We start from the raw sequence: 24,185 nt of genomic DNA on the forward strand, positions 1-24,185 counted from the left end.
GAATGAATTGGAGAGTCGGAACAGGATGGCAAAGAATGGGAGCCGAAGTAAATGCAGACTTTAGAGATTCAAATGCCTGTAAGGCTTGATCAGACCAATGCTTGCAATCCTGACCCTATTTAGTAAGAGCAGTAAGGGGTGCCGAGATGTTAGCAAAGTCTTTTATGAACTTACGATAGTAATTGGCAAACCCCAGGAACCTTTGAAGAGATTTTAAGGAAGTAGGTCTAGGCAAATCTAGAATAGCCGACAGTTTGTCAGAATCCATCTTGAATCCAGACGGAGAAATAATGTAACCCAGGAAAGGAATAGATTCTTGATGAAAAGAACACTTTTCAAGCTTGGCAAAGAGAGAATTTCCACGTAATCTCTGGAGTACTAGTGTAACATGATGAACATGATCCTGTAAAGTCCGGGAATAAATCAGAATATCATCAAGATAGATAATAACGAATTGATTAAGATAGTCTCTGAATATTTCATTAACAAAATGTTGAAAAACTGCAGGGGCATTGCATAACCCAAAAGGCATAACTAAATATTCGTAGTGTCCAAACCTAGTGTTGAAGGCAGTTTTCCACTCGTCCCCTTTGCGAATTCTGACCAAATTATATGCCCCACGAAGATCCAATTTGGTAAAGATGGAAGCACCCTGGAGACGATCAAATAATTCGGGAATGAGAGGGAGTGGATAACAATTCTTGATTGTAATTTGATTAAGAGCTCGATAATCAATGCAAGGACGAAGACCTCCATCTTTCTTTTCCCCAAAGAAAAAACCTGCCCCTACTGGAGAAGAAGAAGGGCGGATAAAACCTCGGGCCAAATTATCCTTGATATATTCCTCAAGTAAAACATTTTCTTGACGAGAAAGTGGGTAAGTTTTACCCTTAGGTAGAGGTGCTCCTGGTAATAAGTCAATGGGACAATCAAAGGTCCGGTGTGGAGGTAATACTTCAGCATCTTTTTTAGAAAAGACATCACAAAAAACAGAATTTATGTTTACCTGATAAATTTCTTTCTCCAACGGTGTGTCCGGTCCACGGCGTCATCCTTACTTGTGGGATATTCTCTTCCCCAACAGGAAATGGCAAAGAGCCCAGCAAAGCTGGTCACATGATCCCTCCTAGGCTCCGCCTACCCCAGTCATTCGACCGACGTTAAGGAGGAATATTTGCATAGGAGAAACCATATGGTACCGTGGTGACTGTAGTTAAAGAAAAAAATTATCAGACCTGATTAAAAAACCAGGGCGGGCCGTGGACCGGACACACCGTTGGAGAAAGAAATTTATCAGGTAAACATAAATTCTGTTTTCTCCAACATAGGTGTGTCCGGTCCACGGCGTCATCCTTACTTGTGGGAACCAATACCAAAGCTTTAGGACACGGATGAAGGGAGGGAGCAAATCAGGTCACCTAAATGGAAGGCACCACGGCTTGCAAAACCTTTCTCCCAAAAATAGCCTCAGAAGAAGCAAAAGTATCAAATTTGTAAAATTTTGTAAAAGTGTGCAGTGAAGACCAAGTCGCTGCCTTACATATCTGATCAACAGAAGCCTCGTTCTTGAAGGCCCATGTGGAAGCCACAGCCCTAGTGGAATGAGCTGTGATTCTTTCGGGAGGCTGCCGTCCGGCAGTCTCGTAAGCCAATCTGATGATGCTTTTAATCCAAAAAGAGAGAGAGGTAGAAGTTGCTTTTTGACCTCTCCTTTTACCTGAATAAACAACAAACAAGGAAGATGTTTGTCTAAAATCCTTTGTAGCATCTAAATAGAATTTTAGAGCGCGAACAACATCCAAATTGTGCAACAAACGTTCCTTCTTTGAAACTGGTTTTGGACACAGAGAAGGTACGATAATCTCCTGGTTAATGTTTTTGTTAGAAACAACTTTTGGAAGAAAACCAGGTTTAGTACGTAAAACCACCTTATCTGCATGGAACACCAGATAAGGAGGAGAACACTGCAGAGCAGATAATTCTGAGACTCTTCTAGCAGAAGAAATCGCAACTAAAAACAAAACTTTCCAAGATAATAACTTAATATCAACGGAATGTAAGGGTTCAAACGGAACCCCCTGAAGAACTGAAAGAACTAAATTGAGACTCCAAGGAGGAGTCAAAGGTTTGTAAACAGGCTTGATTCTAACCAGAGCCTGAACAAAGGCTTGAACATCTGGCACAGCTGCCAGCTTTTTGTGAAGTAATACCGACAAGGCAGAAATCTGTCCCTTCAGGGAACTAGCAGATAATCCTTTTTCCAATCCTTCTTGAAGGAAGGATAGAATCCTAGGAATCTTAACCTTATCCCAAGGGAATCCTTTATCAGATATATTTTTTCCAAATTTTGTGGTAAATTTTTCTAGTTACAGGCTTTCTGGCCTGAACAAGAGTATCGATAACAGAATCTGAGAATCCTCGCTTCGATAAAATCAAGCGTTCAATCTCCAAGCAGTCAGCTGGAGTGAAACCAGATTCGGATGTTCGAACGGACCCTGAACAAGAAGGTCTCGTCTCAAAGGTAGCTTCCAAGGTGGAGCCGATGACATATTCACCAGATCTGCATACCAAGTCCTGCGTGGCCACGCAGGAGCTATCAAGATCACCGACGCCCTCTCCTGATTGATCCTGGCTACCAGCCTGGGGATGAGAGGAAATGGCGGGAACACATAAGCTAGTTTGAAGGTCCAAGGTGCTACTAGTGCATCCACTAGAGCCGCCTTGGGATCCCTGGATCTGGCCCCGTAGCAAGGAACTTTGAAGTTCTGACGAGAGGCCATCAGATCCATGTCTGGAATGCCCCACAGGTGAGTGACTTGGGCAAAGATTTCCGGATGGAGTTCCCACTCCCCCGGATGCAATGTCTGACGACTCAGAAAATCCGCTTCCCAATTTTCCACTCCTGGGATGTGGATAGCAGACAGGTGGCAGGAGTGAGACTCCGCCCATAGAATGATTTTGGTCACTTCTTCCATCGCTAGGGAACTCCTTGTTCCCCCCTGATGGTTGATGTACGCAACAGTTGTCATGTTGTCTGATTGAAACCGTATGAACTTGGTCCTCGCTATCGTAATAAACATGGCTTACCGGATCCCATAGGGAAAAATGACAGCTTCCAGCATTACATCGTCTTGTTAGAATGTGTCATACCTCAAGCAGCAAGAGACTGCACACTGTTCCCCCAACTGAAGTTAATAGCTCTCAACAGTCCTGTGTGGAACAGCCATGGATTTTAGTTACGGTGCTAAAATCATTTTCCTCATACAAACAGAAATCTTCATCTCTTTTCTGTTTCTGAGTAAATAGTACATACCAGCACTATTTTAAAATAACAAACTCTTGATTGAATAATAAAAACTACAGTTAAACACTAAAAAACTCTAAGCCATCTCCGTGGAGATGTTGCCTGTACAACGGCAAAGAGAATGACTGGGGTAGGCGGAGCCTAGGAGGGATCATGTGACCAGCTTTGCTGGGCTCTTTGCCATTTCCTGTTGGGGAAGAGAATATCCCACAAGTAAGGATGACGCCGTGGACCGGACACACCTATGTTGGAGAAAGAATGATATTGTTCAGGCAAAGAATCAGGAATGTCTAAAACTGCCACAACTGTACTAGAAGTTTTGGGAGTATTCCGTAGACACTGTTTGAAACAAGAAGATCCCCAAGCAACAAGCTCTCCTTTAGACCAGGAAAAAACTGGATCATGTAGTTGAAGCCAAGGGAGTCCCAAAATGAGAGGAAACTGTGGGGAAGAGATGATGTCAAAACAAATGGTTTCGGAATGAAGTACTCCTACAGACATGAGAAGTGGTATGGTAGAATATCGAATGAAACCAGAACCTAAGGGTTGACCACTGACAGTAGTGACCTTAATTACTTGGCTCTTGGAAAGCAAAGGAATACGAAAAGCATTGACAAACTCCGAATCCATAAACATTCCTGCAGCTCCAGAATCGATGAGTGCTTGAGCCTGAAATTTGGTGTTGCCAAAGCGGACAGTAACTGGAACAAACAGCTTGGGATTGAGGGTAGAAAAAGATCTTTGGCTTAACTCAGTCCCTCTTTCTGGAGTTAAGCCCTGGCTTTTACTGGACGAGTTGGACAATCTTTTAACATATGCCCCTTAATACCGCAGTAAAGACATAGTCCCAGATTATGCCTTCTGAGACATTCAGCTTCGGATAATTTAATTGCACCAACCTCCATGGGTTCACTTGACTCAGAGATAGAAGTATTTGGAGTAGGAAGTTTTGGTGAATGAGGCATAGGACGGAAGGAAGATCTGATAAAGGATCTTCTGTTACGGTCACGTTCATGGAGACGCTCAGAGTAACGAGCATCAAGCTTGATACATAAGTTGATAAGTTCTTCTAGAGAATCAGGAAGATCCCTATAAACCAATTCGTCTTTCAAACGATCACAAAGACCTTTACGAAATGCTGCACGCAGGGCCCCATGATTCCACATAGTTTCAGCAGCTAAAATCCGGAATTCTATAGCGTATTGTGCTACAGAAAGAGATCCCTGTCTTAAATCTAAAAGTCCTGCTTCAGCAGCCGCTGATCTACCAGGTTTATCAAACACAGAAGAAAATATAGATACAAAAGTGTCAATATCCTGGAGCAACGGATCATCCTTTTCCAACAGTGGAGAAACCCAAGCCAAGGCTTTACCCTTCATAAGAGAAATTAAATTAAATTAAGGTGATCTTGGAGGAAGAGGAAACAAACATCTGAGGATTATTTCTGAAGTGAAGGCGGCACTGATTAAGAAATCCTCGACAGTCTTCAGGATTGCCGTCATATTTATCCGGTAGTGGAATTCTAGGAATAAATTGTTCTGCAGGTTGTGGCGGATTAAATGCAGGGTTGGAACTGGCCGCAGGAACAACAGGTGTTGCAGAGACTTGAGAAGGTGGAGAAAGGTTATGCAAAAGAGCAGTAATTTGATCCAATTTAGAATCCAGGGATTGCAGGTGTGCAGAGTGGGTTCCAAGAAGCTGTCCCTGTAGAGCCACAGCTCTGGATAACTCACCAGGGTCCATTATATGGCCTGTATGTAATGTCAGGGTAGGTAAAGTCCAGAGTTAGACCCAAATGCTAGAATGAGGTTAACACCCTAGCACAGTGAGTATATACCAGGAACTGACCCTGCGACAGCTGCAGTATAATATACTCACAGTAATAGACTGGAAGATGGCACAGCAGGGTCAGGAGAAGAAACTTCGTGTAGATAGGGTTAATCAATAGAGTAATCAAGCAAGCAATGTTCAGCAACGTGTAATCAGGCAGGTAGGGGTTAACCAATAGAATAGTCAGGCAAGCAATGTCCGGCAACGTGTAATCAGGCAGGTAGAGGTTAACCAGTAGAGTAATCAAGCAAGCAATGTCCAGCAACGTGTAATCAGGCAGGTCAGTGGCGTCACTAGGGGGGGCGGGGGGGGCGGTCCGCACCCGGGTGACACCCTCCAGGTGGTGACACCAAAACAAAAATTATTTTTTTTTTTTAAATTTTATTGAAATTCAAAGAAATACAATGTTGAGATGCATAGATTTTTTTTTTATTAGAGGGGCTGGCATTTGTGAACATTGGTGGGACTGGGGAAGTTGTAGACACACAATTTTTTTGCCCCTTGAGCCACTGCTGCAATTTCAACAAATAGTTTTCCCGGCTGCTTTTGCTTGTTTGTACTTTGCTTCTCCCCTGTCCAATTTCACTATGAATGTTGTGGGCATGCCGTGGGGCTTGCAAAGTTGCACTGCTAGCCTAAACCTGCCTGCCTATCTGTGCTCACTGCTCAGTGACATGTGGAGCAGTGGAGTCACTCACTGCTGTGCTGTCTCTCTAAACGGGAACTGGCAAATCATGAGGGGATGCCTGGCACCTGACCGCATGACTGTTTGACACTGTCTTTAAAGTGAAGGAGCCACGTATGATGCCCACCAGACCTTTACGGTTACGGTACACTAAGTGCACACTGAACAGGTAGGAGAGCGGGCAGGGGTCTGGGGGTGGGCAGAGTGCAGAGGTGATTGGCCATAAGAAGCGGTAGGCACGCGGCCCGGGGCTGTGCACTGACAGGCTTGGAACAGAGTCAGAGAGCAGAATTTTCATAGTTTGCGCCTAAACCTTTTCTTTAGTGATTTATTTTTAGAGTGCTCTGTTTATCTTTCATTTGATGCTCTGCTGAGCCAGGGAGCAGCTCTAGGCATGCGCTTTATAATTAATGCAGTGCAGTTTACATATTTTGTAAGTGTGTGTCTGAGTTTTTGTGTGTGCGTGTCTAAGTGTGTTTCCGAGTGTTTGTGTGTGCATCTGAGTATGTTTTTAAGTGTGTCTGAGTGTTTGTATGTGTGTGTGCCTGTGTTTTTGTGTGTGTCTGCTTTCTGGGGGGGGGGGGTGACACCATAACTTACCGCACCGGGTGACACCAACCCTAGTGACGCCACTGAGGCAGGTAGGGGTTAACCAGTAGAGTAATCAAGCAAGCAATATCCAGCAACGTGTAATCAGGCAGGTAGAGATTAACCAATAGAATAGTCAGGTAAGCAATGTCCAGCAACGTGTAATCAGGCAGGTAGGGGTTAACCAGAAGAGTAATCAAGCAAGCAATGTCCAGCAACGTGTAATCAGGCAGGTAGGGGTTAACCAATAGTATAGTCAGGTAAGCAATGTCCAGCAACGTGTAATCAGGCAGGTAGGGGTTAACCAGAAGAGTAATCAAGCAAGCAATGTCCAGCAACGTGTAATCAGGCAGGTAGGGGTTAACCAATAGAATAGTCAGGTAAGCAGTGTCCAGCAACGTGTAATCAGGCAGGTAGGGGTTAACCAAAAGAATAGTCAGGTAAGCAATGTCCAGCAACGTAATATCAGGCAGGTAGGGATTCAGGGTTCAGAATTAAGTAGGCACAGGTTCAGAATATCACAGATAAAAATGGTACTCACTTAGCCAACGAGTGAAAACATACAGGCCCCAAGGAGAGGAGACGCCGGAATAAGAAGGCCTCCTGATGTCAGCAGAAGGGGCCGACAGGAACAGGGTTGCTAAGCAACCAAGAAAGCGCTACCGCGCTGACACATAGGAAAAAAGGAAGCGATCAGCAGCTGAGCGATCGCGACAGTACCTCTTGACAATCTTCTTAGCTTATTTTTGCTATGCTCCTCCCTGACTTCCATAGGCTACCAGGATTAAAGTTCAAAAACCTAATCCATCCATTCAAAGCCTTCTATAATACTGCACCCTGATCAACACTGTCTACAAATACTACCCAATCAGCCCCTTCACTCAAACTGTATATTACCCCTTCAGTTATCACTACATCCCAATGTAAATAAAGGACTTGCCCACCGTTCCCACCGTGCCCACCGTTCCTCTTGAATGTGATACCTCATTTTATCATAGCTAACAAGTCAATTAAAGCCTATTACCGTTAGCACATTAAAGACTCAAAAATTACCCCCTGAGTGACATCAACTTCTCAGACATGTTGATACCAAGATATCCTATGATTGCAGTAACAATGATCATGCGGTGTATGCACATTTCTCTGTTACAAATCACAATGTATAAATTCACAAAAAGTAGTATTTTAGTTCCATTTGTAAGTTAAAAGGACACTGTACTTCAAAATATTCTACACCACAGTATGGTAAACGATTAAAAGAATACAGTTATAGCACTGAGCATTACAAGAATGTACCTACCCACTGATGTTTTGCATATCATTCACTGTGTCTCCTGCACTCTTATTGGAGGGAACTATATTTCACTGAGAGAAGTTTTAACAAATGAGCATTCAATCACATGGGCACTCTCATTCACTGGAAGAAGTCTCACTGGGTGAAAAGTAAATCATTTATGAAACTCTCATACATTAAGAACAGTGTCACTAGATAAGCAGCTATTGGAGGCTCTAAGCAGTCTCCATTGATGATCAGATACACTGAGCCACTGGTGCAGTCTCACAGTATGAGCAGTTAGTTGCTAATCTCATTAACTAGAGGCAGTTCCATTCATTTGGGTTAACCTTATTGCAGAGTATCAGACCTATGTCATCATGCAGACTCATTCATAGGACAAAGTCCCATTTGGTGAAGTTAGTGTGGGTAATGTCAATGGATGAGCATTTAGTTTTTGGGGGTACTCTCATTTATTTCATTGGGGGTGTTGTTCATTGGTGATACTGGCACAAATAAACAGTCATTTATAGGGTAGACTCAAAGGATATTAGTTAGTCACTGCTGAATGCTCACTCAGTGAGAGCAATCCAGTTCCGTGAATGTTAAAGGGTACAAAAATAAATATAAGCAATTAAGCACTAAATTGCATAAGGTCTGCAAGATAAACAGTTTAAGAACATATACAACATTTAAATTTATTCGGCCAGATTACGAGTTTTGCGTTAGGAGCTGTGCGGTGCTAACAAGCAGTTTTTTCTCACCGCTCACTTACCTACAGCGCTGGTATTACAGGTTTTTACAAACCCGGCATTAACAGGCAAGAAGTGAGCGTAGAGCAAAATTGAGCTCCATACCGCACTCCAATACCAGCGCTGCTTAAATCAGCGGTAAGTTTGTGCTTGTGCCCGATTTCCCCATAGACATCAATGGGGAGAGCCGGCTGAGAAAAAGTCTAACACCTGCAAAAAAGCAGCGTAAAGCTTAGTAACGCAGCCCCATTGATTCCTATGGGGAAACACATTTACTGTTTACACCTAACACCCTAACATGAACCCTGAGTCTAAACACCCCTAATCTTACACTTATTAACCCCTAATCTGCCGCCCCCGACATTGCCGCCACCTACATTATACTTATTAACCCCTAATCTGCCGCTCCGGACATCGCAGCCACCTACATTATACTTATGAACCCCTAATCTGTTGCCCCCAACATCGCCAACACCTACATTATATTTATTAACCCCTAATCTGCCGCTCCCAATGTCGCCGCAACCTACCTACACTTATTAACCCCTAATCTGCCGCCCCCAATGTCGCAGCCACTATATTAAATGTATTAACCCCTAAACCTAAGTCTAACCCTAACCCTAACACCCCCCAATTGAAATATAATTAAAATAAATCTAAATAACATTTCTATCATTACCTAAATTATTCCTATTTAAAACTAAATACTTACCTATAAAATAAATCCTATACTAGCTACAATATAACTAATAGTTACATTGTAGCTAGCTTAGTTTTTTTTTTTTTTTACAGGCAAATTTGTATTTATTTTAACTAGTTAGAATAGTTATTAAATAGTTATTAACTATTTAATAACTACCTAGCTAAAATAAATACAAATTTACCTGTAAAATAAAACCTAACCTAAGTTACAATAACAACTAACACTACACTACAATTAAATAAATTAACTAAATTAAATGCAATTAAATAAATTAACTAAATTAAATACAATTAAATAAATTAAATTAGCTAAATCACAAAAAAAAAACACTAAATTACAGAAAATAAAAAACAAATTACAAGATCTTTAAACTAATTACACCTAATAAGCCCCCCCAAAATAAAAAAAACCTAGCCTAAACTAAACTATCAATAGCCCTTAAAAGGGCCTTTTGCGGGGCATTGCCCCAAAGTAATCAGCTCTTTTACCTGTAAAAAAAATACAAACAACCCCCCCAACAGTAAAACCCACCACCCACACAACCAACCCCCCAAATAAAATACTAACTAAAAAAACCTAAGCTCCCCATTGCCCTGAAAAGGACATTTGGATGGGCATTACCCTTAAAAGGGCATTTAGCTCTTTTGCAGGCCCAAACCCTAATCTAAAAATAAACCCACCCAATACACCCTTAAAAAATCCTAACACTAACCCCCGAAGTTTCACTTACCGGGAGAAGTCTTCATCCAAGCGGCAAGATGTCCTCAACGAAGCCGGCAGAAGTGGTCCTCCAGACGCGCAGAAGTGGTCCTGCAGATGGGCAGAAGTCTTCATCCAGACGGCATCTTCTACGCGTCGCGGAGTGGGTCCATCTTCAAGACAACCGACGCAGAGCATCCTCTTCAAACAACAGCTTCTTCGTAATGAATATCTCTTTAAGTGACGTCATCCAAGATGGCGTCCCTTAGATTCCGATTGGCTGATAGAATTCTATCAGCCAATCGGAATTAAGGTAGAAAAAATCCTATTGGCTGATGCAATCAGCCAAAAGGATTGAACTTCAATCCTATTGGCTGATCCAATCAGCCAATAGGATTGAGCCTGCATTCTATTGGCTCATTGGAACAGCCAATAGAATGCCAGCTGATTCTATCAGCCAATCGGAATCTAAGGGACACCATCTTGGATGACGTCAGTTAAAGAGATATTCATTACGAAGAAGCCGTCGTTTGAAGAGGATGCTCCGCGTCGGATGTCTTGAAGATGGACCCGCTCCGTGCCGGAAGGATGAAGATAGAAGATGCCGTCTGGATGAAGACTTCTGCCCGTCTGGAGGACCACTTCTGCCGGCTTCGTTGAGGACATCTTGCTGCTTGGATGAAGACTTCTCCCGGTAAGTGAATCTTTGGCGGTTAGTGTTAGGATTTTTTAAAGGGTTTATTGGGTGGGTTTATTTTTAGATTAGGGTTTGGGCCTGCAAAAGAGCTAAATGCCCTTTTAAGGGCAATGCCCATCCAAATGTCCTTTTCAGGGCAATGGGGAGCTTAGGTTTTTTTAGTTAGTATTTTATTTGGGGGGTTGGTTGTGTGGGTGGTGGGTTTTACTGTTGGGGGGGTTGTTTGTATTTTTTTTACAGGTAAAAGAGCTGATTACTTTGGGGCAATGCCCGCAAAAGGCCCTTTTAAGGGCTATTGATAGTTTAGGCTAGGGAATTTTTTTATTTTGGGGGGGCTTTTTTTTATTTTGATAGGGCTATTAGATTAGGTGTAATTAGTTTAAAGATCTGTAATTTGTTTTTTATTTTTAATTTAGTGTGTTTTTTTTGTGATTTAGCTAATTTAATTTAATTTATTTCATTGTATTTAATTTATTTAATTGTATTTAATTTAGTTAATTTATTTAATTGTAGTGTAGTGTTAGGTGTTAGTGTAACTTAGGTTAGGTTTTATTTTACAGGTCAATTTGTATTTCTTTTAGCTAGGTAGTTATTAAATAGTTAATAACTATTTAATAACTATTCTACCTAGTTAAAATAAATACAAACTTGCCTGTAAAATAAAAAAAAAAACCTAAACTAGCTACTATGTAACTATTAGTTATATTGTAGCTAGCTTAGGGTGTATTTTATAGGTAAGTATTTAGTTTTAAATAAGAATAATTTAGTTAATGATAGTAATTATTTTTAGATTTATTTAAATTATATTTAAGTTAGGGGGTGTTAGGGTTAGGGTTAGACTTAGATTTAGGGGTTATTACATTTAATATAGTGGCGGCGACGTTGGGGACGGCAGATTAGGGGTTAATAAGTATAATGTAGGTGACGGCGATGTTAGGGGTGGAAGATTAGGGGTTAATAATATTTAACTAGTGTTTGCGAGGCGGGAGTGCGGCGATTTAGGGGTTAATATGTTTATTCTAGTGGCAGCGATGTCCGGAGCGGCAGATTAGGGGTTAAAAAATGTATAATAGTGTTTGCGATGGGGGGGGGCCTCGGTTTAGGGGTTAATAGGTAGTTTATGGATGTTAGTGTACTTTTTAGCACTTTAGTTATGAGTTTTATGCTACGGCGTTGTAGTGTAAAACTCATAACTACTGACTTTAGAATGCGTTACGAATCTTGGAGGTAGAGGGTGTACCGCTCACTTTTTGGCCTCCCAGGACAGACTCGTAATACCAGCACTATGGAAGTCCCATAGAAAAAAGGGTTTACGAAGTTTACGTAAGTCGTTTTGCGGTAAGGCCAAAGAAGTGTGCGGTGCCCCTAAACCTGCAAGACTCGTAATAGCAGCGGTAGTGAAAAAGCAGCATTAGGACCTGTTAACGCTGCTTTTTCATCTTAACGCAAAACTCGTAATCTAGCCGATTCTTTTTTTAAGCACCATATTAATGATTTTGCAAATCTAGGACATTCTAGACATGACTCCCTTAAAGGCCCAAACCGTTGTTTATTTAGTCTCCTACATATGTTTACCTGGTACCTTTGTAGTGGCTAATGAGAAGAAATATGTAAATGAGTGTATGCTCTGATCTAAGCAATCACTGTGTAGCAAGTTGAAGATTAATAAAGAAGGAATTCAAAAAATAATGAATGTATTTTATAGGGGGGTTAACTTTAAATATAATGTACCTTTAACAACACTGCATGAGAAGCAGCCTCATTCATGGGGATATATTAATTTAAAAAAATGTTATTTCTTAAGTCAATTAAATTGTTGGCATTCTCAGTCAACCATTTTCATAAAGAAGAGGCCACAAGTGGGAAAAGTGAATGCCGAGGGTTTGAGCACAATACAAGGCAAGAGGTAACAGAAACCAGAACACAAAGGAGCAACACAATCCCTTCAAGGATGTAATTCTATCTCTTACGTGCCTTGTGTTTCCTTTCTACTCTTTCTTAGCTATAAGACTTACTGTAGACCGGGGTCAAGGACAAGGACTTTTCTCAAACACACAGGAGAAAGTAAGAGAAAGTGTAAATAGCGTGAAACAGTTAGATGGAAGGTGATTGTGAGCACAGAAAAAAGCTGGGAATTTATCACTGAAGGGTTTACATGCAACATTCTATACCACTGCAGAGTTACTCATAATTGTTTTTAAATAAAGTTTATTTGGTTTGCAGCACACTACTAAATGGACTGCAGATTTCATGAGCAGTTTTGGCAAATGCAATAAAGTTTTGTTAACCCAACATGTAATTCCTCATAAAATTATTTATTATGAGCAATATCAATACTCAGTAGTGTACTGTTATTTATTCATTTATATGTTTATACATGGTTTATTTTGCCTGCTGTCTTATAATGTATAAGGACATAAAAGTGCAAAATGAAAACGCTGTAATGTGCTATAGCATTTTATAATTGCACTATTGCTTGCTTTTAAAGGAATAGTGTAGTCAAAATTAAACTTTCATGATTCAGATAGAACATACAATTTTAAGCAACTTTCTAGTTTACTTCTATTATAAATTTTTCTTTGCATCTTTATTTGAATGTAAGCTTACGAGCCGGCCCATTTTTGGTTCAGCACCTGGGTAGTTCTTGCTGATTGGTGGCTACATTTAGAAACCAATCAGAAAGCGCTGCCCAGGTGCTGAACCAAAAAATGGTCTGGCTCCTATGCATACATTCCTACTTTTTCAAATAAAGATAGCAAGAGAACGAAGAAAATTGATAATAGGAGTAAATTAGAAAGTTGCTTAAAATCGCATGCTCTATCTGAATCATGAACGTTTAATTTTGACTAGTCTATTCCTTTAACTATGGCTTAGTTTACAAGTGGAGCACAAAGACCAACGTACAAGTATTAGAGCATGTCATTCTATCACTAGCGCCACTGCAAAGCTATCTGTTTAATTTCCTCAAATGGGTTTAACGCATCATTAAAGTACCAGTCAGGCCCCGCAGAGCACTGCAGCGTCGCTAGTGATAAAATAACAAATTAGAGCATTTCCATTTATCACTGTAATGACCCTTTAAGTGTTTGCTCGTGCACAATCCAAAATACCGCTTTAAAATATATGTGAAGTGCTTTATGCTTTCATTTCATTAAAATAGTATAGCAAAGAGCTAAATTAATTAAAGGGACATTAAACCCAATTTTTCTCTTTCATGATTCAGATAGAGAATACCATTTTAAACAACTTTCTAATTTACTTCTATTATCTAATTTGCTTCATTCTCTTGATATTCTTTCCTGAAAAGCATATCTAGATAGGCTCAGTAGCTTCTGATTGGTGGCTGCACATAGATGCCTCCTGTGATTGGCTCGCCCATGTGCATAACAAAGGATATCTAAAGAATGAAGCAAATTAGATAATAGAAGTAAATTGGAATGTTGTTTAAAATTGTATTATCTGTCTGAATTATGAAAGAAAACTTTTGGGTTTAATGTCCCTTTAATTACTTGAGTGGATTTTTTTTTTTGCGTTCCATCTGCTTAGCACTTGAGCGTTATCTGACATGAATTTTACCGTGCGTCCCTATAGTATATATTATGTGACGCAATTACTGCACCTGCTCCTTCCCAGATGCAGATGTTAGTGCACAGTAGACTATAACTTGAGACTTTGGACTTGTAATATGAGAGTAGAAATGTAAGTGGTAGTATAGTGTTTGAGCAATATTAACACACTATACCATTAACATTTATAACCTAATCACTAATCTAGACCTACTTTTCTATGGTTACTACTCAGCAGGTTATTGTTTTTTCTCTTGTGCCTGCAGCTCTCTTCACACCAGTTCTCTTATTTTAACCCTTTACAAGTGCTGGTTAGTGAAACTCTGCATCCTCACACAGGGCGCCGCCATCTTGGAGTTTAAGTATTTATGCACAACTGTGACTGAAGCAATGTGCATTTACAGAGCTGGGATATTATTGTCCTTCTGACAAGTATTACTGTGCACTTCAGTTTAGACCACACAATACAGAGCGGGAGCTGTACATTTTGCAGTGGCTGCATTTCTCTATATTATTCCTGAAGGCTTTTTTATATTTGTTATCCTTTTAAACAGTGGTAAAAAATGGAAATATTTAAAGCACCTGCTTTTTATTGTGTGAGATAATCCAAAGTGCAATGCACAGCTAACAACACTGACCTATGAAAGCCCACTGCTGATCTATGAAAGCTCACTGCTTCTATCACAGCATGCAACACTACCCGTGCTACAAGATGGCGGCACCCAGTACAAAGAGGCAGAGCTTTACCAACTGGCTTCTATAATGGGCTAAAATAAGAGAAAAAAAATTAAAGAGACCTTCAGGCAGAGAAGGAAAATCACTAGCATGGTGAATAGTAACCATGCTACTGTAGTTTTACCCAGGACTTTAATGTCCCTTTAAGTAAACCCTCATAAAGATGGTTGTAATAATCTGTAGATTTGTCTCTAACTATATGCACAGCCATCAAGTGCTGCTTGATTTACTTGTTACACTCTAAGTCAGTCTTGCAGGCCAGAGAGTATATGTTCTCCAAAATGGCGCACAGGTGTAGTGAGCATTTAAAATGCACTGCATACACAAGGTATATTTGAAATGCAGGTGGGTGCATTATGGAGAGGACTCACTAAAATGTAACTGTGTGTACAAAGGAGGACAGGGTTACATACTATTTTTAAGGCTTTGACAATTGAATATACCTTCCTGCTCTTCCACTGTGTGTGGGTCTAAGCAGCACAGATAGACTGCCATGAATATATTACTGACTTATTTACAACATCCCAGAAGTCTCTGCTGCACACACCATGCACTGAAGCAATAAATTAGAGAACTGTGAATTTGTCTCTTGGGCCTGATTTTCCTGGAAAATACAGCTAATGATTGCTTTCGATGAGCCAGTGAGAGTATTCAGGCCTCTGGGACTTAAACATACCAGCTGAGCCACATCCATATTCTCCACATACACAAAACAGAAGCATTGTGAAATAAATTATCTAGATGAGATTATTTACTTATCGTAACTACATTAGACTGGGGTTCTCAACTCTAATTTCTCTCTCCACCAAGCTTTTCTCTTCAGACTGATGTCCTTTCCTAACACCCAAAGGCTGCGACATTATATTTATTTTTTTGGCACGTGTATTACTTATATTCTCAAAGCATTATGGGATTTGAATTAAACAATCCAATCTAAGAAATTCTTTTATTATTTACTTTGCTATTAAATAGTTATTTTATGCTTCTAAGAGAGATGGCTTCACCTCTCACATATATAAGAAAGGGCTTGGTGGCAAGAAATATTGCAGTATGTTATCCATGCACTTATTATTATTAATATTATTATTATTATCATTTATTTGTATAGCTCTGCCAACGTCCGTTGCACTGGGCACATAGATTGGGGTATACAATGAAAGATTTGTGATAAGATACAAATACAAAACAGACAAAACAAAACTAGTACAGGAGGGGGGCACTGCTCCAAAGGACAATCTACAGGTTGAGGTTTCAGAGACATCAAGTTGGGGTAACTTGTCACGTGGATTGTAGTTGCAACAAAGAGTCAGGTAGTTCAAAATTTGTTTTGGGCGCGATGGGAGAGAGACAGTAAGCCTCTATGAATTGGTGGGTTTTCAAAGAGCGTCTGAAGCTATACACGGTTGTAGACAGTCTGATTGAATGGAGTAGAGCGTTCCAGAGTACCGGAGCTGCGATGAAAAGTCTTGGAGGCATGAAAGGGATGTATAGATTATAGTATGGGAGAGACGAAGGTCAACATTGATTGAAGAGGACAGCATGGGAAATATTTGGAGGTGAGGGAGGAAATATAGTTGGGAGCGAGACTGTTGAATGCTTTATAAGTTAGGGTTAATACTTAGAACTGTATTCTAGAGTGTATGGGGGGCTAGTGTAGAGACTGTCATAGGTCGGCGACTTAAGTGGATGAGTCAAGCTTAAGAATTCATGATAAATTGAGTGTTTTGGAAGGTGATTTAGGAGTAGATTGCAGTAGGGAATGAATTATTATTTTTGTGGTTTCTTGCGTGAGGAAAGGTCAAATTATGGAGATGTTGCTTAGGTGTGCATGTCAGGATTTGGTGAGAGCTTGAATATGTAGAGCGAATGTGAATTCAGAGTTAAGTGTGACCCCAAGACAGTGGAGTGAGGTGCTGAGAATAGAGTCTCCAACTTTAAGAGAAATGCCAGGTGTAGGATGTTTCGAAGATGGAGGAATAAGAAGCAGCTCAGTTTTAGATAGATTGAGTTGGAGGTAGTGCGAAGAAATCCAGGAGGAAATTGCAGAGAGAAAATTGGTGATCTGGTTGAGTAAAGAGGGAGAGATACCAGGAGTTTAAACATATGGGGTATCATAAGCATATAAGTGGTACTGGAAGTCAAAGGAGGATATACGTTTTCCAAGGGAGGATGTATAGAAAGAAAAAAAGCAAGGGAAAAAGACAGAGCCTTGCAGTACTCCAACATGAGAGAAGAAAAGTATCAGAGGATATGCTGTTAAAAGAAACAGTAAATGAGCGATTTGAGAGATATGGAGCAATCCAGGAGAGGGCTGTGTCTCGCAAGCCAAAAGAATGTAGGATTTGTAAGAGGAGAGGATGGTCAACAGTGTCGAAAGCAGTAGATAGATTCAGAAGAATTAGTAAGGAGTAATGTCTCTTTGCTTTAGCAGATCATTTGTGAGAGCAGTTTTTGTTGAGTGTTTATGGCAGAAGCTAGATTGTAGGGGATCAAGTAACAAGTTAGTTGAGAGAAATTTAGTTATAATAATAACTAGTATTTATATAGTGCCATTCTCCCAGTGGGACTCAAAGCGCTTTTTCAGCGATCGCTCTCGGAATTAACCAAATTGGCAGCTGAATAGTAATAGTTATTAGCTAATTAAATGGTATTTATTGACCTTGGAGTGGTGAAGGGCTGAGTCATCCCTGTCAGGATTTGAACCTGTGACCTTGGATCTTTTAAACAGGCTTTTTTGTAGTCAGGGCATTTACCAACTGAGTTACTTATAGATAGATAGATAGATAGATAGATAGATAGATAGATAGATAGATAGAACTAAAGAAAGATAGATAGATGTGTTTTGGCCCATTTAAGAGCAAACTAGATGAGACTGTGTGTCACTGCAGAACACTGAGGTAGCCATGATGGTTAACGAGACAGTATACACCAATTTTCATATTACTGCATGTAATAGACACAACTATAAAGCAGAATAAGCACAGATATTGATATAAAATCCAGTACTGTATAAAACCTATTAAAAATGTACTTAGAAGCTCCCAGTTTAGCACTGTTGATAAGGTTAAGCTGGGACACCCAGTGAAGGGGGCTGGGAAAGTAGGAAAAGCAGACACTCCCCCCTCCCCTGCATATGAAAAGACCCTTTACACAAACAGGAGCAAGCTGGAGTCTGTAGACATCAGTATACATCTAAAACTTTGGGGCTTGGTTAGGTGTCTGAAAATCAGCACAATGTTATTTAAAAATAAGCAAAACTATTAATTTTTACAAAAACACTCCCAGATGGTCTATATAAATGGATAATTTACAAAACATTTATGCAAAAAAAAATCTAGTGTACAATGTCCATTTAAGTGTGTTTTTAGTTCTAACTAAAATGCCAACTGTCACCGGCAAGTAACCCCCACACCACCACACCTTCCACTGCCATGCTTCACAGTGGGAACGACATCCGCTCACCTTTTCTGAATATCAGATACACCAGTTGGAGTCAAACATTTGTTTTCATCATATGAAACAAAATACTTTCACTAGTCTTACTGTCCACTACCTATATATAGAAAGATGTTTTTTTCTATTTATTTGCCACCTACAGCAACTATACCGTGAAGGCCTGATTCACCCGGAAGCAATATTTTGCGCTCAACTGGCCCATAATGTTCCTAAAGCAGGTTGGAATGTTTCAGGTTAATACACTATGGTTTATCCTATGTTATTGTAAATGGCTGAAGCAATACCTGTAATAAGGAGTGTTTGAGCTAAGTTATATTAGTACCTGAGTTGCAGAGTAATCAAAAGCAACATCGAACATATAGGACTTCTCACGCGAACGGTTGGCTCTCAAGATATCATCAGGATCTTCCATAGGGTCCATTAGCACCACCATCTGTAAGGAAAGTGATTTAGTTATTCCAACACCTGCAGAGGGAGAATTCTGATCACACTCTGATCATTGCTAATAAAGATAAAATTTACACAGTATATAAACCTTAACTGATCATCTCCTAAGGTAATAAAGAACTAATGAATATGCCCATATATTTTTCTCAAGTGTACGTTTAATTAAAGGGACAGTCTAGGCAGAATCAAATGTTCATGAGTCAGATAGGGCATGCAATTTTAAACAACTTTCCACTTTACTTTTATCATCAAATTTCCTTTGTTCTCTTGGTATTCTTAGTTGAAAGCTAACCTAGGTAGGCTCATATGCTAATTTCTAAGCCATTGAAGGCCGCCTCTTATTTTAAGGCATTTGACAGTTTTTAACTGCTAAAGGGCGTTAGTTCATGTGAGCCATATAGATAACATTGTGCTCACGCCCACTGAGTTATTTAAGAGTAAACACATGTTTTACCTGACATGCAAGTCTGTCAAAAGATCTGAGATAAGGAGGCAGTCTTCAGAAGCTTAGATACAAGTTAATCACAGAGGTAAAAAGAATATTAATATAACCATGTTAGCTGTGCAAAACTGAGGAATGGATAATAAAGGGATTATCTACCTTTTTAAACAATAAGAATTCTGTAATAGACTGCCCCTTTATTGATCAGGGTTAATTATAGTACTTGTCTTTTCTACCTCTAATTGAAGTTCATTCCATTAATCAACCACCAGCATTGAAAAGAAACCTTTCTGTAAATTCCTTCTGAACCCAGTACCCTACAAACTGAGATCAGCTGTTCTAGTCTCATCCTTTGTGTGAAACATATTTTTAGCCCCCGCCTTATTAAATCCCTTAGATGGAGATAAAAACTAATTTGCTTCCATTATCAAATTGTACACAGACTTTTTTTATGTGCACTTTCTGAGGCAGCAGCTGCTATTAAGCATGTGCAAGAGTTCACACTGTATACGTATATGAGTCTGTGATTAGCTGATGGCTGTCACATGCTACAAGGGACAAGGAAATTAAAGGGAACTTTGAAAAGTCTACTGTTCTTTCGAAATTCAGATTGTGTTTTTTGCATTGCCCTTTTTTGGTTAATTATTTTCTTTTTTATTAAGCATTTGTTGATTTTGCAATTCTACTGTATTTAATTGTCCTTTAATATATTTGTAGTCTTCTGTTTAACTACCTCTCTTCCTTATCTCAGTCAGGCTACACACTCCCCGCTTTCTCTGTCAGGCTACACATATTGAGGTTATGAAGTTTTTCCTTGTAAGTTTTATTTCCGTCAAGGGACACAGTTTGTACACAATATTCAAAATAATTCACTTGTGTTAAAAAACTAGGTCTGCTTTTAATTTTTAAAGGGACCCTAAACACTAAATAAAGGGACACTAAACACTAAGGGCTAGATTACAAGTGGAGTGCAAAATATTAAGGCTCCACTAAGTAATACCAGCGCACGCTAATGTAATGTAATGGGAGAGAGAAGTGCAGCGAAGGCGGTAATTAGCACAGCGATGACAGCAAATGTAAATATATATGTATGTGATTATACATATTTATGTGTTAATATATATATATATATATATATATATATATATATAAAAGCATATACATATATATTTACTGGGAATACACAGTTCCCATAGACCGCAATGTAAAGGCACTTTTTAGTGCAGTTTTTTTTTTTCTAACACCCCACTCCCGCCAACTTTAGCCCCAAAATACTGCCTAGTGCAATTATTTTATTAAAAAATAAAGATGTTGCGATCTTTATTGTTTAATAAAATGCACTACATTGTATTTTGGGGGCATTTAAGGCACATTTATAAAATTAACCAGAGATCTGATTTGCCGTTTGCGGGCTTACGATAATTTGGCTCTCCACTTGTAATCTAGCCCTAAATAAATGTCATGCACCTCCCTCATGGGTGCTGCCATTACGGAACCTAGGTTACACTGCAGGTATCTGAAGCAGAGCTGTGCACATGTGCAAATACATCAGCACTGAAATGCAGTGAAACATATTTCAACATGACGGTGGCACCCATGACTAGATGGAGGCGGGGAATAACCTAAATACTATGCTTATACAATGGCCTCTAGTTATCAAAGTCCGGCGGACCTGATCCGACACTGCGGATCAGGTCCGCCAGACTTCGCTGAATACAGCGAGCAATACGCTCGCCGTATTCATCATTGCACCAGCAGCTCACAAGAGCTGCTGGTGCAACGCCGCCCCCTGCTGACTCGCAGCCAATAGGCCGCCAGCAGGGGGGTGTCAATCAACCCGATCGTACTAGATCGGGTTGTATTGTGGCGATGTCTGTCCGCCTGCTCAGAGCAGGCGGACAGGTTATGGAGCAGCGGTCTTTGTTACCGCTGCTTCATAACTGCTGTTTCTCCATACGGAGCTTGATACATATGCCCCAATGTATTTAGTGCTTAAAGGGACAGTCTACTCTAGAATTTGTATTGTTTAAAAAGATAGATAATCCCTTTATTACCCATTCCCCAGTTTTGCATAACCTATTTTTTACCTCTGTGATTACCTTGTATCTAAGCCTCTTCTTACAGCCCCCCTGATTAGTATTTATTATCTATTGACTTGCATGAGCACAATGTTATCTATATGAACTTACACCCTCTAGCTGTGAAAAACTGTCAACTGTATTCAGATAAGAGGTGGCCTTCAAGGGCTTAGACATTGGCATATGAGCCTACCTAGGTTTAGCTTTCAAATAAGAATACCAAGAGAACAAAGCAAATTTGATTATAAAATCAAATTGGAAAGTTGATTAAAATTGCATGTCCTATCAGAATCATGAAAGTTTAATTTTGGCTAGACTGTCCCTTTAATATCCCTTTAAAGCTTGAGATCTGGTTGTAGGCTACAATGCCTTTCAATTCAAGTTTTCCTTGGTTACATTAATACATTTACTGTGTTGTGTATTGAGTGATTGAATTTTACAAGACAACTGAAAGAAAATTACACCCACACATGCTTTTAGTCATAAAATCAAATACCCACCAGGACATGTGCTATATAGGGTTGATCTGTGGAGGATTGCTGTAGATGCCGCAGCTTTGGCACTGGCATATAAATAGCTATATCGGCAGGGACATTCCATGTCATTATGAGAGTAGTTAGATGCTGAGGTGTACTAGCACCAGGTGTCAGGGCACTGTCTGGACATGACTTAGTCTGGTGTCAAGGGGCCAATAGTACACACTTGCTCTAGCACAGTGGGACTTCATAAGAACCATGCTGGTCTTCTAGCAGCAACTAGGGAAATGTCAAGTAGGTAACAAGGAAGGCATTACGGTAAATTAAGAAACAAATTTACTAGAGAGTGAATGTTTCTCTAGAAAAATATGTTGTTAACTCTCACAACAGAAACCTCATAGATATATAAGTAAATTAGTGGTGCCAGCCGTGTGTCATCCTGATGTAGCCATATTATGTAGCCATATTATAACATTTTCTGTTATTTATGAATGCTACTTAATCTATCCAAAGCACAAATGTATTGCGTAATTTAACACAAATTGATTTGATGATAATTTGGGCAACAAACATTGAAAAAATATTAGGTCATTTTAAATTTTAGTTGGATGGTCAGTAAAATCATCATATGCATAATAAAATCTAACACCCTCCAACCAAATGAAAAAAAAATCCAATACTTACAGGCCCCTTGCATCATCTTCTCAATGCAAAGACACCCATAAATTAATCTCTTGGGATATTTTTAAGTAGAATTTTCCAATTTTACAATAGAAATTAACCAATCAGGGAACTTCATAATCTTTATAAATTAAAGGGATATAAATTCCAGTAGTATGCTAGAGCTACTACCATGCAGCTGCTACAAAGCAGTATTTAAAAAAAAAATGCTGTTTCAGTGTTTTTTTAATGACTAGGTCAACACCACGTCAACATACTTGGGCTAACGCATGCACCAAACAAAGAAGCTGCTTGAATTGCAAAGTGTCTTGCAATAGTATACAACTGGCTTCCACGTCTTGTCAAATTAAAGGGACAGTCAAGTCCAAAAAAACCTTTCATGATTTAAATAGGGCTTGCAATTTTAAACAACTTCCCAATTTACTTTTATCACCAATTTTGCTTTGTTCTCTTGGTATTCTTAGTTGAAAGCTAAACCTAGGAGGTTCATATGCTAATTTCTTAGACCTTGAAGACTGCCTCTAATCTGAATTCATTTTGACCACTAGAGGGCATTAGTTCACACGTTTCATATAGATAACATTGAGCTCATGCACGTAAAGTGACCTATGAATGAGCACTGATTGGCTAAACTGCATGTCTGTCAAAAGAACTGAAATAAGGGGGCAGTCAGCAGAGGCTTAGATACAAGATAATTACAGAGGTAAAACATGTATTATTATAACTGTGTTGGATATGCAAAACTGGGGAATGGGTAATAAAGGGATTATCTTTCTTTTTAAACAACAAAAATTCTGGTGTTGACTGTCCCTTTAAATTTTAAGATGCAGCTTAAACATGGTTTGAAGATTTGTTTAGAAAAGGCCTTATCTATTTTCTTTCTAGACAGGGAACAAATTTAGTATAGCTTATTAAAATAGAAATCCATCTGACATTTTAAACAGGAGGGAGGACATTTTTCTCTGTACACCTGGCTATGTGATAGAGATCTTCAGGTCTAGTTGTCCCAGAATCTGGACCAACCTAAACAGAGGCTTCTCAGTCTGGGCTCCGAATAAACACACTAGACAAGGGGAATGCCACTGATTCAGTACAAAGGACACTTTCACCTGTTGTCTACAGATGGAGTTACCTGCGTCTGTTTTAGAGCACTGCAGACTGTTTAACTCAACACTGTATAGTGGCGTCAGAGGGTGGGGGGTGCTTCACTGTCTAGATGCTGCAGATGAAACAAAGGTCAGCTCTGTTTACCAACAGATATGATATAACTGGGGGTATTTAGAAGAGCCAATTGATGACATTTTCATGAAAAATACAAATATTGCACTGTAATAAAAATTGTATTTAAACTTTCAACAGATAATTTTGAATATACTTTTTACATTTATATAACACTTTTAGCAAAAGGGACAGTAAACACCCTGTAAATACATTTTACTGCAGTCTTCCAATAGATTAACTTATCAGTTTGAACACTATTTTATATACATATATATATATATATATTATTTTTTTTAATGGTCAAACTCTACCCACAAATCTGGTCTTGTTGCTGGAGAAGACAGAGTATGTCACTGTGTCACTGTGGTTGTAATAACCAAATCTCCATTGTGTGAGCAGAAAAGATAAGATAATAAATTGTGAATCATGAAGTTATATGTGGCTAGGTTAGTCCTGAGAAGCCTGTCATGTGCTTTTTTAGTTTTCAGGACAGGAAAATACTTTTTCAGACTTAAAGTACAGGAAACGGTAGCAAAATAAATAATAAAAGTA

General features: G+C 39.5%; 1 protein-coding gene across 1 annotated transcript in view; it reads right to left on the bottom strand.

The window, feature by feature from the left end:
• The window catches only part of KIF19 (kinesin family member 19), a 229,244-nt gene that overhangs the window by 158,718 nt on the left and 46,341 nt on the right, over positions 1–24,185 (bottom strand). The window contains exon 3 of the mRNA XM_053706939.1: positions 18,611–18,721. Within this exon, the coding sequence (XP_053562914.1) occupies positions 18,611–18,721 (111 nt within the window). The remainder of the gene's footprint in view (positions 1–18,610; positions 18,722–24,185) is intronic.

The sequence above is a fragment of the Bombina bombina genome, chromosome 1 (genome assembly GCF_027579735.1).
Source record: "Bombina bombina isolate aBomBom1 chromosome 1, aBomBom1.pri, whole genome shotgun sequence".
Lineage (NCBI taxonomy): Eukaryota > Metazoa > Chordata > Amphibia > Anura > Bombinatoridae > Bombina > Bombina bombina.